The sequence below is a fragment of the Podarcis tiliguerta genome, assembly GCF_965153285.1.
Source record: "Podarcis tiliguerta genome assembly, chromosome: 1".
Classification (NCBI taxonomy): domain Eukaryota; kingdom Metazoa; phylum Chordata; class Lepidosauria; order Squamata; family Lacertidae; genus Podarcis; species Podarcis tiliguerta.
Window position 1 is genome coordinate 34425347 of NC_139534.1, and position 16766 is coordinate 34442112.

General features: G+C 42.4%; 1 protein-coding gene across 4 annotated transcripts in view; it reads left to right on the forward strand.

Moving 5' to 3' along the window:
* CACNB4 (calcium voltage-gated channel auxiliary subunit beta 4) overlaps window positions 1-16766 on the forward strand; it is a 135309-nt gene that overhangs the window by 80381 nt on the left and 38162 nt on the right. For all 4 annotated transcript variants that reach the window (XR_014504341.1, XR_014504342.1, XM_083410265.1 and 1 more), the window contains one exon: window positions 14791-14910. Coding sequence is in view for 2 of the 4 variants with exons in the window: in XM_083410265.1 (XP_083266391.1) it covers window positions 14791-14910 (120 nt within the window). In the remaining 2 variants the exon portion in view is untranslated. The remainder of the gene's footprint in view (window positions 1-14790; window positions 14911-16766) is intronic.

Genomic DNA, 16766 nt, shown 5'->3' on the forward strand with positions numbered 1-16766 from the left:
GACGGTTATAGACAGCCCTCAGATACCCAGCATCACAACAGCCTTGTAGATGTCTATAGAAAGTACATCTGACGTAATAATCTATATTGTGCAAATACGGAGAACCAAGGCAGGTTGAAGGTAGCTCACTTGTAAATAAATTTCATTTGAAATCCGTTGCAATCCACTTCTAAGCAATGCGATTGGGGATTCCAGTGCCAACCTGTGAATGCCAAAGAACTGCCTGATACTTTTAAGTTGCTTTGCTTCTTTAAAGCGTGGTGTTAACTTTCTTTTCTAACTTCCCTGGGATACTGCTTGCATCAGATTTTCATGATGATAGATCGTAATTCATTAGCTAATAAAAACAGCACCTGTTAACCTAAATGATGGTCTTGCTTTGCTGCCTGAGCTCTTCCAGGAATCTTGCAATATATGAGGCCCATGCCTTTCTTCCTAGCATTTTGGCTTGGACTGAACACAATAGTTTTGTTTCACACCTATTTTTTCTTTCCTTTTTCTTTTAAAGAGAGATGGCAAATGTGCCATTATATCGAAGAGGGGCATAGCTCAGGTGTGCATGCATAAGGTTACATGATCCTGGTATTTCCATGTAAATTGGAGTGTGGGAACTTTCTAGACTGAGGGTCATATTTCATCTTGGGCAGCTTTCCAGGGGAGGCACATTCCAGTGGTGCATAAGTGGGCGTGGCCAAACACATGCCACACCCCAACCAGGCAGACAAGACCAGTGAGGGGTGTGGCCTAAGAGGACATGGCCTGTTCAAAGTCCTGAGGGATGGAGGAAGAGTCCAGGAAGACTGGATTAGACCCCTGGGTCTGAGGTTTACTTTTCAGTTTGTAGCTTGGGTGGTTTTTTGTTGTTGTTGGTTTTTTTTTTTTTGGAAAATGGAATAACAAAAGGCAAGATCAGCCTAACGGCTAATTCCTATATTTTCAATTATACTGTATAAGATGGGATTTGAACTGTGCTGAGCCCCACACTTTTAAACATATGTCATAAGCTGATCCTTTTGTCTGTTAACCCACACACATGGGTCTGTAGGGGGATAAAATATAGTTAATTATATTCCCTCACCTGCCTAATAAACCCACCAGAAAGGATAGTGTAATAATTAAAGCCGGTATTATAACAGGTAGCAGTTGTGACTTTTTTCATTATATTTTTAGCAGTTTATTTTTGAAGATGTTAAGAAAGAGTGTCTAAATGAACAGCTCTTCAAACAAGAAGATGCAGCTACAACTAAAGCCAGGGGGGATGGGATGGGACGATGAAAAGAAATCCTTGAATAACTGCCCTATTTTCTAATAATTAGTATTCACAAAAGGAAAACATGCTCTGTCACCTAGTAATTTTCAAATTGCTGAGACACCTAATGAACTGCCTTAATAAGATTACCAAATGTATAGAAAGGAACTAATTAGCAAGCATTTAATTTTGAAATCGCAGTGCAATACGAAGCGGTTATGCAGCTGGCTTTGTGCACAAGACATGTCCGTGTGTGACAGAATATTTAGGTTGTTCAGTCTGAGAACCAAACTTGGTAGAGAAGCCAGTCTGGCTTTGAGGGGTCTGCTGTGACGTTTCTGGAAGGGAGAAAACATTCACAAGCTTACACACTAATCATAAGTATTAAAATCATTAGTGTGCGCGCATGTGAATCCTGCCCGGTTGTTGCATTCTGAAGCAGCTTTGTTTTGCCCTATTCTTTCTTTAACTGGCTGAAAAATTTTTTATGTCTCTAGAGCATTGTGTGTATCAGTAACTGAAAATACTAGCTCCTGGCATTTGGAGTGTACAGTGGTACCTCGGTTTAAGAATAGTCCGGTTTAAGAACAATTTGGTTTACAAACTCCGCAAAACCGGAAATAGTGTCCCGGTTTGAGAACTTTACCTTGGTCTAAGAACGGAATCCGAATGGTGGAAGGGCACCGGCGGTGGGAGGCCTCGTTAGGGAAAGCGCGCCTCGGCTTAAGAATGGTTTTGGTTTACGAACGGACTTCCGTAACAGATTAAGTTCATAAACCGAGGTACCATTGTATATGCCCCCATCCCCTCTCGCCCCAGCTTCAGTAAGTCTTTCCATTTATTTGAATACTATGCCTGCAGGATTGTGCTGTCTTAGAACTAAGACAGAAGTGGCTGTTGTTGCTCCTGAAAGTAATTTGTAGACAACTTCAGACTGGTGGTGGCTGGACTCCTCACCTCTTCCTAGTAACATCACTTCTGTCCTAAGTTTGGCCGGGCATCTGCAGGCATTCTTGGATGACACGGATGATCTAGACCAGTGGTTCCCAGTTAGCTAATTACTGAGGACTCCCTATTTTTCGAAAGCTAAGCCATGGACCCCCTAATTTTGAAAATTTTGATAACTCTATGGTAGTTACCTTCAAACAATTTTTTTGAACAAAATGCGGGGTAGTCCCTAATAGGTAAAGGATTTTAGGTATACTAAAAAAACCAGACTAGGGCTGAGCGATATATGGTTTTCAACATTGTGATATATCAGCAGCTAGACATTGTGATAGTCCTATATATCACTATGTATGAAAATTGAGATCAGGTGTTGGGATGAGGGAAGGAGCAGTCACATAGATCTGGTGGGTGGGTTGGGTGGAGATCAGACGTGGGCATGTGGGAAGGGGGGAGGTTAGAAAGCGGAGTCACCTCAACCGCTTGGTTTGAGTGGGATGGGATGGGGATGGAGGCTTTATTCAGTCGCCATCAGCAGGACAGCCAGCAGTAGCAGCCAAATATTTTATTGGGGGAGGGGGACTGAAGGGACCTCAGCCCTTAGGAGTTGGCTCCTATGGTGCTTTATGAAATAAATAAGTAGAATAATTTTCCCAGCAGAGTTTGTTCACACCACATGGCACTTGTGGGCAGATATGTGCCCACTTCCCTGGTGCTTGCATGCCCCCCCCCAAAAAAAAAGGTTTAGAAGATGCCAGGTACCATCTAGTGTAGCCAATAGGGAATGCGATGTCTTGTAGCAACAGGGGAGAATTGATTATGGGGAGGTAAGAGCTGACTATTCAATCCCCAGCTGTGAGTCCCCGCCCCCCCCCCCAATGCATGCACACATGTTTTGATGTGTGCCTGGTTGCCCACAATGCTTTCTCTGGTTTGCAAATGTGGCCATGGACAAATAAAGGTTGGCAACGTCTGGTGCATACAATCAGCCATATCAGAGGATCCAATTGCCTGCCAAAGCAAGAGGCGAGACAGCTGGCTGTTCCCCCCTAAGCCGCTCTGCGCTTGCTTTCCTTTAGCTGCCTACTGGCAAGAATCAAACCCATTCATTGGTCAATTGTAGGCAATTAGCATAACAGGCACAAATCACTTTATACTTGGCGCCTTGGAGGCTAAGCATACCTGCAAAGAGGCTGATCCCATAATAAATGCAAAAGGCCTTTGACTTTGGCTGAAAGGCAATAAGAAATGGCTTTAGGCTTTTAGGTTTTTGCAGCATTTGGTTAGTGCTCCGTCTGTTTTAATTTTGACAGAAAATGGCCCGGAAAGTAGTTTCTTTTAATGGGGAAAATGCAAAGTTCTTTCTAAATATATCTATTTAATTATGTATATATCTTTTTCCAGAAATTTAGCGACTCATTAAAGTGCCATTCTGTCTGAAGAGTAGCTCTATAAAGATGGCATCATGCGGCCCCATGTTTATTGTTTCTCTGTGATTTCCCTATTAAATGCAGTCAATTTTAAAGACATTTCTTGTAACAGAGAAACTCAACTTGAAATCCAGAAGTCAACATTATGTTCCCCGCTATTTGTGCATTCCGCAGTAATGGACACTGGAACTGAACATATTGCTTACTGTATCTGAGCCAGAGCAAAAACCGGTGCATAGTCTCTTGTTGCAAAACAGCAGCCCTGAACTTTGAATTACAGGCGTCACTGAACAAAAATAATTTAGTCTCAAAATCAAATGCATATAGTGAGGCAACAGTCCAAAGCCTGAGATTTAATTTTTTTAAAAAGCAAGTACTGTAAGTTCTTTTGTGCTCTGTGGGTCTTCTTTCCAGGTAAGTGTACATAGGTTTGTAGCTAGAGGCTTCTGTTCTATGCACACTTACCTGGAAGGGTCAAAGGGTTGTCCTTGTTGCAATGTGCCTTTTAATGTTCTGAAGACACTAGGGATGTAAAATTTTTGGAAACATTTTATGCCCCTTATGGATTTTCGAGAAGGATGTGGAAGGTTTTTTTGTGGGGGTGGTGGTGAGGATATGCAATTAAAAAAAATACATTTCACAGACTGAAAGCTACTTTATGAACATTAAACATATTATGCATGCCTTGATTTTCCACCGTTAGGGCACCTCTGAAAGATAAGGAAAGGATATTAGCCCACTTGTAGATAAGAAGTGGAAGGGAACATTCCATGGGACTGAGCAATAGGCAGCTTTGTGGAACAGTCTATTTCCTGAAAGTTACAGGAATCCTAGCAGTTTGGTCAGCTTATTTGGCTGAGCAGTGGTGCTGTTTGATTGACAGGAATCTCAATGACCTTTTGGAGCACGACTGCTCTCTGAAATAAAACCTTACATTTGTGCGCCACGTCTCTGCTGCGGCGTCGCCAGTGTCAAGAGTATTTACTATTTAGTAATATTGTAGCATTAGTGATATTGACGCAGGTGATGCTATGATCTAAACCACAGGGCCTAGGGCTTGCCGATCAGAAGGTCAGCGATTCGAATCCCCGCAATGGGGTGAGCTCCCGTTGCTCGGTCCCAACTCCTGCCAAGCTAGCAGTTCGAAAGCACGTCAAAGTGCAAGTAGATAAATAGGTACCGCTCCAGCGGGAAGGCAAACGGTGTTTCTGTGCGCTGCTCTGGTTTGCCAGAAGTGGCTTAATCTTGTTGGCCACATGACCCGGAAGCTGTATGCCGGCTCCCTCGGCCAGTAAAGCGAGATGAGCGCCGCAACCCCAGAGTCATCTGTGACTGGATCTAACGGTCAGGGGTCCCTTTACCTTTACCTTTAGCATTATAGAAAGCATCATTTCTGATGAAAGCTTGCATTGGTACCTTTAGGAGACAGGATAGAGAGGGGAAATTTTCCAGCACATTTAGCACAGGTCATCTTAGGTACTGCCTTATCAAAGTTGCTATTTTTGAAGTTCTTTCATGTTGCTCATAGAAATAAAGTTCAGATGGTTGAAACAGCAAAGGTGAAAGAATAAGTGCTTTGAAGCAGTGCTGGCCCAGAAGAGAATGCCGTTATCTGAAACGGCTGTAACATGGTCTGTGTAATCGTAACCATGTGACGGTGAAAAGACTGAGAGATAAAAAGGATGGCAGTGTGTGCATGTACTTGAACAGCACAGCTTGACTGTGTTTGGTGATATTTTCCAGCGTGAAGCGAAGGAACTGCAGAAACGGCTATAACTAGAATAAAAAGGTAATGTTGAATATTACCTTCATGTTTTTCGATGGCCTCTTAACAGTGATGTAAAGGCTGTGGACTGGAAAGTACCAAGAGAGATGCTGAATGCCTCCAAGCCATGGGGTGAGAGAATGGCAGTTTCCTTCCTGAGTCCCATGGTTGTTCCCTTAGACGGGCAGGCACTCAGAGGTGACAAGAGGCACCTAAGTGTGTCTCAACACAGCATGAGGTGAGGGAGTGACTCTGTTTCCAGCGGACTGAAAGATGGGAAGGATAAGAGCAGGATAGCTGGTACCTCCTGAGCATTGCCCAGCCTAGCTTCTGCACGTGTCATATATGACTGCTGGGGAGAGTTGGGGAGCCTGGCGACTCCAAATATTGGGCTGACTAGCACAGAGCCTAGGACTTGCCGATCAGAAGGTCGGCGGTTCGAATCCCCGCGACGGGTTGAGCTGCCGTTGCTTGGTCCCTGCTCCTGCCCACCTAGCAGTTCGAAAGCATGTCAAAGTGCAAGTAGATAAATAGGTACCGCTCCGGCGGGAAGGTAAACGGCGTTTCCGTGCGCTGCTCTGGTTCGCCAGAAGCGGCTTAGTCATGCTGGCCACATGACCCGGAAGCTGTATGCCGGCTCCCTCGGCAAATAAAGCGAGATGAGCGCCGTAACCCCAGAGTCGGCCATGACTGGACCTAATGGTCAGGGGTCCCTTTACCTTTACCTTTTAGCCAAGGCTGGTCAGCATCTGTGAATACAGCTTGTATGGCTGTAGATGGTAAGTGTCAGCCCAATACATTTTAATTCCAAATGTTTCACCACCCAGCCAGACCCCACACTCTTAAGCCTTATTCAGACATCGGTCTTCCTTCCTATACAATGCTGCCTAAGTCAGATGGTTTTGCCCTTTTGAAGGGCAGGGCCCGCCGTGATAATGGAGTCCCCGTGGATTCTTAAAAGACAGTCTTTCCTTCCTCAGTCCGTTTTCCTTGATAGCAATTTAACATTCTCATCTTGTCTGCTGACAGCTGGAGGAATTATCCAGATGTACATGAAATGAATGCATTTAAGTGCCCGATTTCAATCACGAATGAACACATTTCAATAGGAAGATTCCACCCCCACCCCTCACCCCAGCAATGATTTTCCACCCGTCGGAAGTTCCTATGGATTAAATCCACTCGGGTAGTTGACACCGAATGCTAATAATAGACACATTTCTTTCTATAGTTGTGTACTATTCTAAAAATCAGCTTTTTAAACTCTTGTGTTAATGTGAATGTTGGCTGTTGGCTGTTTTAGTAGGCTCATCAGCTCTTTTCATGCTTCGTCTAGAAATGTCTATGAAACCACTTTTAGACTCACCAAAGAAAAGTGATTTTGGATACTCTTTGGTGTCTTTTATGACTAGTAACCACTGAAACATCTGTGCTGGCACTGGGCCTGTTGTTGCTGGGGCTAGAACCAGTGGTCGGCTAGTGAGCACGAAGCAGATCTCTAATGTAAGAGGTGGGCGATCATATAGGAAATCCACTAAGAAAAGTTTGGTTTCAGAAGAGAAATATGTATAAGGACTAAGTTATACAAGGGCTTGTTGCACTGAGAGGACTATTTGTTTGAGGCGTACTTCAGGAACCCAATGTACCTTCATTCAGGTAATAACTCAGTAAGGGTGAACTCACCAGATAAAGTTTCCACATGAAAATCTGATGGGAAGAAAAGACCCCAGCTAGGATAGGTCATAGAAATTATTCGAAAACATGGTGCAAGTCAACAGAGAAAGAAAACACTTAAGCAAGAAAACATTCCCAGTATTGTACCAATGGAGTTGCTATTGGGACACAGTTCCCCTATCTTGCTTTTTTATTGTAGTTTTGAATGCCCCAAAGTCAACTCAGATGGCTTCAGACTCTCCAGCAGAGGTAGTTGTAAGGTACACTTGCACCTCCAGATATTGCAGTGCTATTCATCCAGCCCGATGCAGGCTCAACTAACGTTTCAGTTGTCCATATAGAAATGTTAATCTTCATAATAGCATCCAGCTCTGCCTCAAAATCCATTGAAGTTTCTTTTTGTTCCGCAACTGAATCAGAGAGGCCTCCTTCCAGCAACTCCTGCAGCCAAGCTGATGCCAGATACATTTCTCTACTTTCCTTTGGACCACATCAGCAAGGTCGAGAGTGGGGCCTTGTTTGGGCAGCCTAGAACCTCAGTACACACTGGCCAGGCTTGTGCCCTGGGGAGGTCACTTTGATGCTGCTAACACAATGGTTTGACTTCACCCCCGGAGGCACACTCCACTGTCTCTCGAGACAGACGGATGTCAACAAAGCTCCACTTTTGGATCTGTAGCATCTCTCCTACAAGAAAGCAGACTTATTATCAGGGTTCAAATGATAACAAACCCTTTTTGGACTTTGAAAGTTGGGGAAGACGGAAAGCTTGCAGCTGAGGGACAGTGTAGGCGGTAAAACCTTGGTGCCAATCCTCCAATCTACACACATTTGTTAGAATATATGATGAAAGCCATTGGCACCGTCTTGAAGGGGCTGATGTTACCACTGGATATCGAGGGGACTCAGCCCCCTCCTTAAAAACTTCTGGGGAGGGGAAGTGCCTCTGCCCCCAGGAGCTGGCGCCCTTGAAGAGAGCCTTCATCACAGTGTTCTGAACTGCATGGAGAAGGCTCTCCATTGTGTATAGCTGCATGCATGAAAAGGCTCTGTTCTGATGTTTTAATTAATGTGTGTAAGCTAGGAGTGGAGTTTGCTGCCACAGTGTTGCTTCTCTCCCAGTGGAAAGCATTTTGATCCACAGGAGATTCTGCAAAAGGTTGCACATTTTTATGTTCACAGAAATAGGCTTGCCCGCTCTAATATCTGATTATTACTCTGCAGCAGTCCACGCAAAATGGTTTTGAATTTATAGGTGAAGATGACAACCATTTCTATATTTGCTTTCTTTTTTGCACTGAACCAACCAACCTTCCTTCCTTCGTCCCTTCCTACCTACCTCTACTCCGTACCCCCATCTTGGTTTGCATCATAATTTTCTGTATCTACCTAATAACTGGATTTGGACAAAAAACTGTTTGGTAGATTTTGTAAATGAGACAGCAGTTGCGTCAAGTTTGGAATTAAATTGTCATCACAGAAAGCATTTGGAATAAGTTGATTGCTCTTGTGTTTGCCATTTGAGCCAGATTACAAGAAAGGAAGGGATGATGTCTGGCTGTCACTAACACTGTTTGCAAAGTCATGAGGATGGCAGCAAGTCATTCCGCTTAGGTGGTCATTCGTGATGAACATTTATGAAAAAAGGGAAGGCCAAGTTGAAAATATATATGGGGAGGGGGAGTTGCTTAGTTTGATGCCTCAAGTTTGAGTCTTCCTAAAATGCATACTTCATGGAGTTCCAACCAGTTAAATTTGTAAGAATAAGCAAGATTGCACAAAAATGTGGAAATCAAAACTATTGCATTTCAGGTTGATTGAGGTAGAAGTCTTTGATTTCCACCCATCCCAGGGGTCTGTAATGTAGCTGACACAGTATTCTTGATTAGTATCTGACACAGCATCTCAGAAATGCTGTGCTTCTTGAGACTACACCAAGTAGCTGATTTTTGCAAAAAGAAGACGTTGCCTTTTCACAGCAATGTGAAACATTTTGTTGTGTGATTTTGTCTAGTTAACTTATTAGGAAGAGACGTGAAACATTCTAACTTTTTGAAGTTTCCTTTGGGGGGGGGGAGAGGAGGTAAGAATTCCGAAAGCAGAAATTCTGAGAAAAACCAACGAACAAACAAATTAAAACAAGTGCATTATTAGCACAGGATATAGCTGGTATTAAGGATGGAGCTGCTATACTGTCTCAGGTGTACAAATATAACTATGAGCCAGGTTCAGCTAGCTGGTCCAATTAATAGAAACCTGTGCAAGGACTTCCACGAGTGTAGTGGGGCTTCCGCCATGCTTCCCCCGTGCCCACCTGAAACTTGGCTCTTTGTGGAGTGGGTTGGATGAACCCCCAGAACAGTATGCAGGGGGAGGAAAGGGGAGATGGTTCCACTGGGCAAGCACAAATGCTTGAACAGATTAAATGTGTGTTACAGCACAATGTTGAATTCCTCCCTTAGTCCATCGGGAATGTAGGAAAAACATATTTCTTTTCTCCAGTTTATGGCGGTACTTCCTTGTCCTTACATGTCGTTGATGCAGTGTTTTTCTGCACGTTTTGTTTAAGAAGTTGCCACTCTTTCAAACGTGTTCTCCGCAGATGGTGAGATTAAACACAGCAAGAGAAAGCCAGATTGTCTGTTTGGAGAGTTGGCGATATTATGGGAAGAGGTGTGAAATGTCTGTTTGACAAAATGAACACTTGCAGTGGCAATGGACTGGGAGAAATGGGCGCTTCCAGAAGGGTCCCAAATTTTTATTTTTATTCTTTTGCATCTTGAATCTGATCAGGCTTAAGAATCCCCATTAATTATATGCATTAATTTGCTACTGAGAATCAGGTGGCAAAGCTTTAGAAAAACAGAGTATGTTGTGCAGTAAGTGACACAAAGGGAGCTGCTGGACCTTAATGTATAAATCCTACCTTTGAGTTAATGTTGGCATGGCAGAGTATTGTGGCTTTTCAAAGGTGGAACTCTTCCATCGTCATTATTATTATTATTATTATTATTATTATTATTATTCCAAGCCTCATACTGGCAAGTTATCTCAGAAAGCAGTTGCTTTCACTACTTGGACTGATTATTATTTTTAAAGCCTCGGATTTACCTTTTAGCAGCTTGCAGACTTTATTACACACTGTGATTGGGGAGGCCTGCCTGTTCTTGGAAAGAGAAGAAATATTCAAAGTGCCTTTAGCAATTTTGCGAGAATAAGGACACAGAACAAGATAATGCTGCTCTGACCGGAGAGACACAATTACTTGACCTATAACTAGGCACACAGCTCTGTTCCTTTCTCTGGTGACTTAGAATCTCTGCATTAGGCATTAGGCATTAGGCATGGGGCAGAGGGTGGGGGTAGAATCCAGAGGCCACGGTTGACTTGGGAAATCTTCCAATATGCTCCTAATGCAGTATTGTATAAATAGTGTAGCAGTAGCCAAGAAGAAAGCCACTGTTCCTGCACAATATATATATAGTATGTGTTTATTATGCCCTTTGATTTATTGTCCGCAGGCCATAATTTTTCTTTTGGCTGCTGTTGAGTGTAGGTAGCCTGTAAAATAGTAGCAGTAATCTCTGGCATTTTTATAGGCCTCTACATCTTCAAAGTGCTTTATGGACATTAATTAATCAGCTGTTATCTTTGGAACCCATTCGGTCCCTATATTCACAGTTCCAGAGCTCTGTTACGTATACATAAATGTCTATTCTGTATTTGGAAGCCTAATTATTTTACAGCATGATGCTTTTTTATTATTCTTACTTCTTCAGACATTGAGTATGATATACTTAATAGAGAGAAAGAGAGAGAGAGAGAAGGAATTGGCTTTTAAAAAACCATATGCTTATTTTGAGGGTATGCACAGTGACATTTTGTTCAATCAAACATTACCTTATGACAACAAGCAGTGTACACTCGCTGGATGTGTATTGTGTTAGGTGCTCCTCCTGTGTCTGAGGCACAGTTCAAACCTTACAGCTCCACTTGCTGAAAGCTGCTTTGATGCGGCTACATTCCATAGGGGAACCATAAGGTTTGAAGATGGCTCACTATATGGATGGATGCTCCTCCAGACCATTGCGGGTGTACTCTGCAACAATCGGGCATTAGTTAGATTATTCTGCTGCAGTTTGTTCTGCGGTGCTTCCCCAAAGCTACCACATTATTGATGTCCAGATGGGCTATAGCGCAGCAAAAGTAGCACAAAAATAAACCAGAACATATGTAATGTAAGAAGCTACTGGATTTCATCAGGATGTTAGAGGATATGCACTGATAGAAAGTGAAGCAGTGTGACCACCCTAAAACCTTTTACAGCACAAATAGCTTTCATAGTTGGGAGTACTTGTGAGCATGCCAATACGATCACAAACCATCATGGATTTGCAATAATTTTTTTTAAAGGATGCCTGGATAGGCCCAAAGAGTATCCACACTAGCATTTGTGGCCATCGGTGCTGTTGTGAACATTGTCCATACAATCAGGGCTATTAAATTTGTGAGCCTTTTTCAAACATAATGGAGTGTTGAAGCATAAAGTTCCATGGTTATGATTGCGCTGTTAGTTCTCTTTAAAATACACGTGAATGCAACCTATTGCATGTGCAAAATAGGAGGTCTTTCGGATTTTTGGGGGGTCACAGGATCATTGCCCACAGACAGCGAGTCCCAGAGAAAAATAGGTGTAGGCATTTGCTTTTTTTAATTATTATTTCTTCGTTCTATGGAGCGAGCTAACAATTCTGCAAATTTTCAGAGGGGTTGTCATGTTCATCTGTAACAGCAAAAATGATGAAGAGTCCTGTGACACTGTAAAGACTATCAAATTCATTGTGGCATAATCTTGCATGGATTAGGGTCAGCTTCATCAAATGTATGAATTGTTATATGTGTAGATAGGTGTGAAACACACAAAGGAGTCTCTGTAAATTTCACTAAAACTTAAACGTATACAAAAAAAACAAAACCCCGTAGCCAATACAACAGCTGTAATTGAGGATAAAATAAGTACCCTATCATCGCTGAGTTAATTAATACCCATTGTAGGGTATAGAAACTGCAATCCCAGTTTATGTAAAGGTGACAGAACTAAATTTATTTTATGTGTGGTTTCATGATGGATTCTTTGAAGCTGTTTTGCCGTCCAACCAATGTTGATATAACATCTTCTCTGATCTGAGTAATTATTTAAATCTGTTTGTGCTACAACCTCCTAATGTACCTTTTAAATCTGATTCAAGAACTTGCATCATTTATTGTGAATGGCCCTGTGATCCTAGGATGAATGGCGGTATGGAAATTTAATAATATATATATTTTTAAAAAAGGATCATTCTTAGCAGAGGACTTTCTGCAGCCCAGCAGTCCTGAGTCCATGGGACTGCATAAGGTACTGAACTCAGTGCCAGCTATTCCACACTCCCTGCTAAAAACGTTTTGCTTTGGAAACTGGCATTGACATGTCCCATTCTTAACCCGTCACAACAATAAGTTCAGTGTAACAAGGCAGTTAAGAAAAGATGAACTAAAATGTGGGGTGATGTAGTGTTGGCCATGCCATACGCTGGAGTTGCCGCCATATGCCGTCCTGGCTGCCAGTGCAAGGGACAAGCAAATAAGAGTCCATGATTTCTGCATTCCTACTTAGAAGGGCCCATAAAGTTACTTGGAGGTTATTTTTACACCCCCTGCTTGAATAGGCTTCAGGGGGTGATTTGGACGTTCTGTTTGCTGCTGCTGACTCATTTTTATTTTATTTTTTAAAAAATATTCTCCTTTTGCACAGCTTCAGGGATGCCAGTTAGTCAGCATCATGCTTTAAAAAAAGGATTTTGATTACTTCGCTGTGGAATAAACATATAACACTGCTTATCACAGCAGTGAGAAGAGTGGTTTTAAATGGACTTCTTTAAAATGAACTCTGTTGAGTCATTATCTTCTTTTTTTAGCATGTGTATTTTCCACTTCGTTCTTTTCTGTCATGTTCAATTTGAAATTTGCTGTAAAAATGCAATGCCTCTTTGGAATTGCCGGTTTCTGGGTAACAGGATTGTAACTCTTGATGTACAGCAGCACTAATAATAATAATAATAATAATAATAATAATAATAATAAGTAGTAGTAGTAGTAGTAGTAGGTAGAAATAATGCTACCATTCTGTATGTGTAAGGAATTTGCTGTATACATTGAAAGTAAAAGAACTAAGCAAGGTGAAAGGAACCTATTGTGGCTATGGATCAAAATATTCTGAGTATTTATACCTCGCCCTTCAAATACAATACAAATACAATAAATATTTTTTAAAAACTTGCAATAAAGCATTAACAACAATAAAAAAATAAGCTCGAGAAGCACCATATTTTAGGGTTTCAGCAATTACATTTTAAAGAACTGATGGGAAGCAATATTGTGAGGATTCTAGTCATGCTATTTGCATCATACTTAAAATGGACTAATTCTGATACATGGTTTTCAAGTGAAAGCTTCCAAACGTCTTGTGGCTATGCTAGAGGAGGAAGGAGGATCATGCAAGCTGAAGGTGTTGCCTAGGTTCTTTCCTGTTGGGGTAAACCGTGGTTTAGTGTGACCTGCTGTTACAAATGCTGGAGGGTTTTTGTTGTTGTTTTTGGTTAGTGTGGGTTGTGAAATTGTTTGCAACTTGACTAAACTTTTTGGTGCCACAAGTGAAGAAAGGGAAATTTCTGCAGTGCTTAAACACATTTCACAGGATATAAGCCTCACCAAGCTAACATGCAGTGGATTACACCGCATGTAAAATTAAAATGTATAGTTAAAGCCATGGTTTTCCCGGTAGTGTTGTATGGAAGTGAGAGCTGGACCATAAAGAAGGCTGATCGCCGAAGAATTGATGCTTTTGAATTATGGTGCTGGAGGAGACTCTTGAGAGTCCCGTGGACTGCAAGAAGATCAAACCTATCCATTCTTAAGGAAATCGGCCCTGAGTGCTCACTGGAAGGATAGATCCTGAAGCTGAGGCTCCAATACTTTGGCCACCTCATGAGAAGAGAAGACTCCCTGGAAAAGACCCTGATGTTGGGAAAGATGGAGGGCACAAGGAGAAGGGGACGGCAGAGGACGAGATGGTTGGACAGTGTTCTCGAAGCTACAAACATGAGTCTGACCAAACTGCGGGAAGCAGTGGAAGACAGGAGTGCCTGGCGTGCTCTGGTCCATGGGGTCACGAAGAGTCGGACACGACTAAACGACTAAACAACAACAAAAATTCAAATACACAAATAATAAAATTTACTCAGAGAAGTGAATTTTATTGGTCCCTGCTATGCTCTGATTAAATTTGACACTACATTTTCAAGAGAAGGGTTATTTCCATTCTAAACTACCTAACAAGGTTTCACTTTTGTAATAAGTTGCTGTGATGTGTGCAGTGCTAACTGATTTATGATGCTTATATGAAAAATCACAAAAAAACAAAGACCCACCATTTCTTAAGCATATATTTTTCGTGTTTGAATTTGTTGCCTGAAAAGAGAAAGAAAACAACAGTTTTTAAAAAGCCACTCTGTTGCAATAAAAATCTGCAAAGTTTTTTGTTTTTGTCAAAATAGTAAATAAAACATAAAGCTCAAATGTGTTTAAAAATAAATCTATGACCTTGGGTGATTCCCCCTCCCCTGCATATTTGGCATCTTTCGGAACTCCATCCATCATTTTTGTTAATAGCGTCCTTTTCTTTTTAGGGATCAGCAGATTCGTACACAAGCAGACCATCAGATTCTGATGTATCTCTCGAAGAGGACAGGGAAGCAATCCGTCAGGAAAGAGAACAGCAGGCGGCTATTCAGCTTGAAAGAGCAAAGGTGTTTCTCTTTCTTTCCTTAACTTCTTTTCCCAACCCCTCTCATAAAAAGGATATGCCAGCAGGTACGGAGGAAGGCAGGTGCGGTGGGAGCAGGCTGACCCGGGTGTCACCACTGGGTGTGTGTGACAAAATGGCGGACGCACTCACTGCGGGTTCTGCAGTGCACCCGAGCCATGTGTCTCTCCTGGGAGAGACGCAGTGGCTTGGCCGTGCACAGGCTCTGTGCTGCCCAAACGATCCGCCCGCTGCACCCCCCCCCCCCAGCTGTAGGGCGGCTGAGTGGGAGGGGGTAGGCAGACTCCGGAGTCCCTGTGGTGTGCCCCGTCCCTAAGGGCTTCTCGCCCTGCATCATCCCAGGCGCCTGAGCAGCTTCCTCCGCTGCCGGATGCCAGCTGGGTGGGGGAGCCAACGGCAGGGTGAACACATAATGCTAATTGTTTAATGTTACAAGGGCAAGCTGCAGTGAGCCTCTGATTCATTTGTTCCTTCACCCCGTATTTGGCACAACCGTGACGAGATCAGAAATTCCCATGTCCATTTTAGATTGACCCTAGTTTAGCATTGCATCCCAGTCCTAAACTATAGTTGATCTTAACTATGATTCAACAAACCAGAGTTAAAGCTAATTGCAGTTGGTCCTGGTTTGTGCAGTTAAAGGAGATTAAAGGACTCTTTCTCCATAGCACAACAAATTCGCTTAGAAGAAAAAGCTGGGGGGGGGGAATGCAGTGAAAAGTGTGGGGTGAATGAATGACTTAATGGAAAGACGAATAAACACCCCTGCAAGCAAATCAGGGTGAATGCAGGTAGAATGTTTATTGTAGTATAACCTTGCTGCAACCAAATTAAGACGAATGCTGAATAAAGACAGGATATAATTTAACTTCCACTTCAGCTTTGTGCATGCAGATCAGGATGAATGCTCAATTAGCAGGTCTTCTGGGGGGGCTCTAAAGCAGCCATGGAAGATTCCAAACTTCTCTTCACAGTCATGCAGGGTGGGAAATGCTATTTTTGCACCAGCCCACTGTGAACATGTAACTGGTAATAGCCCCCTATTCCTGGTATTTACCCCCTTTGGAAATATAGGGGGAACTACATTAATGTGCAAATTACTCAAATATATTTTTGCAGTTTTCTTGCAGTTTTGCAGCTATAGGGTCTATTTTAAATTAACTGCAACCAGACGGAGGGCTACACTGCATAGCATAAAAATGAAGAATAGGCGAGGAGGCAAGAAGAGCTTTTTGTTTTTGACAAGCTGTTTTTCTAATTCAAATTTCAAACATCTGTGCTCTTCCCCTGAGGAGGATCACAGATGCCAAAATATGTTAAGGCATGTGAAAACCAGTTTGTCAAAAGATACTTCTTGCACCTATAGGCTTTGCCTCCCCCCACTTTATGTATTTGAAATTAAACTAAAAAAAGAGCATCATCCTGATCCAGTGTGCTGTTGCCTTGGCAGCCCTAGAGAAGGAAAACTTAATTTCTGAGTGATTTAATATCTAGTTAAAAGCTAGTTTGTTTAGGGATGAAAGCAAATACAGCAAACCTAGGGGGGGAATCACCAGATTCTAAAATAGTTTCAGTTTATATGGGGGCAAATTAACTCATTGTACATTCCAGACAGTTTCCTGTTCCTTGGTCCGTTAGGCTGGGATGCCATGCAATTAAAGCAACTGAATTCTGGACCAAGAAAAATATATGGCCATTCGGGTGCCAGATATTATTGGATTACCTAGAAGAAGAGTTGAAAGTAGGGAAGGATCAGGAACCTTCAAAACTATCTAATAGCTACTAAACTAGCCATGTGCTAGCTTGCCAGTTTCTTGTTGAAGTGCAAGTAATCTTGTG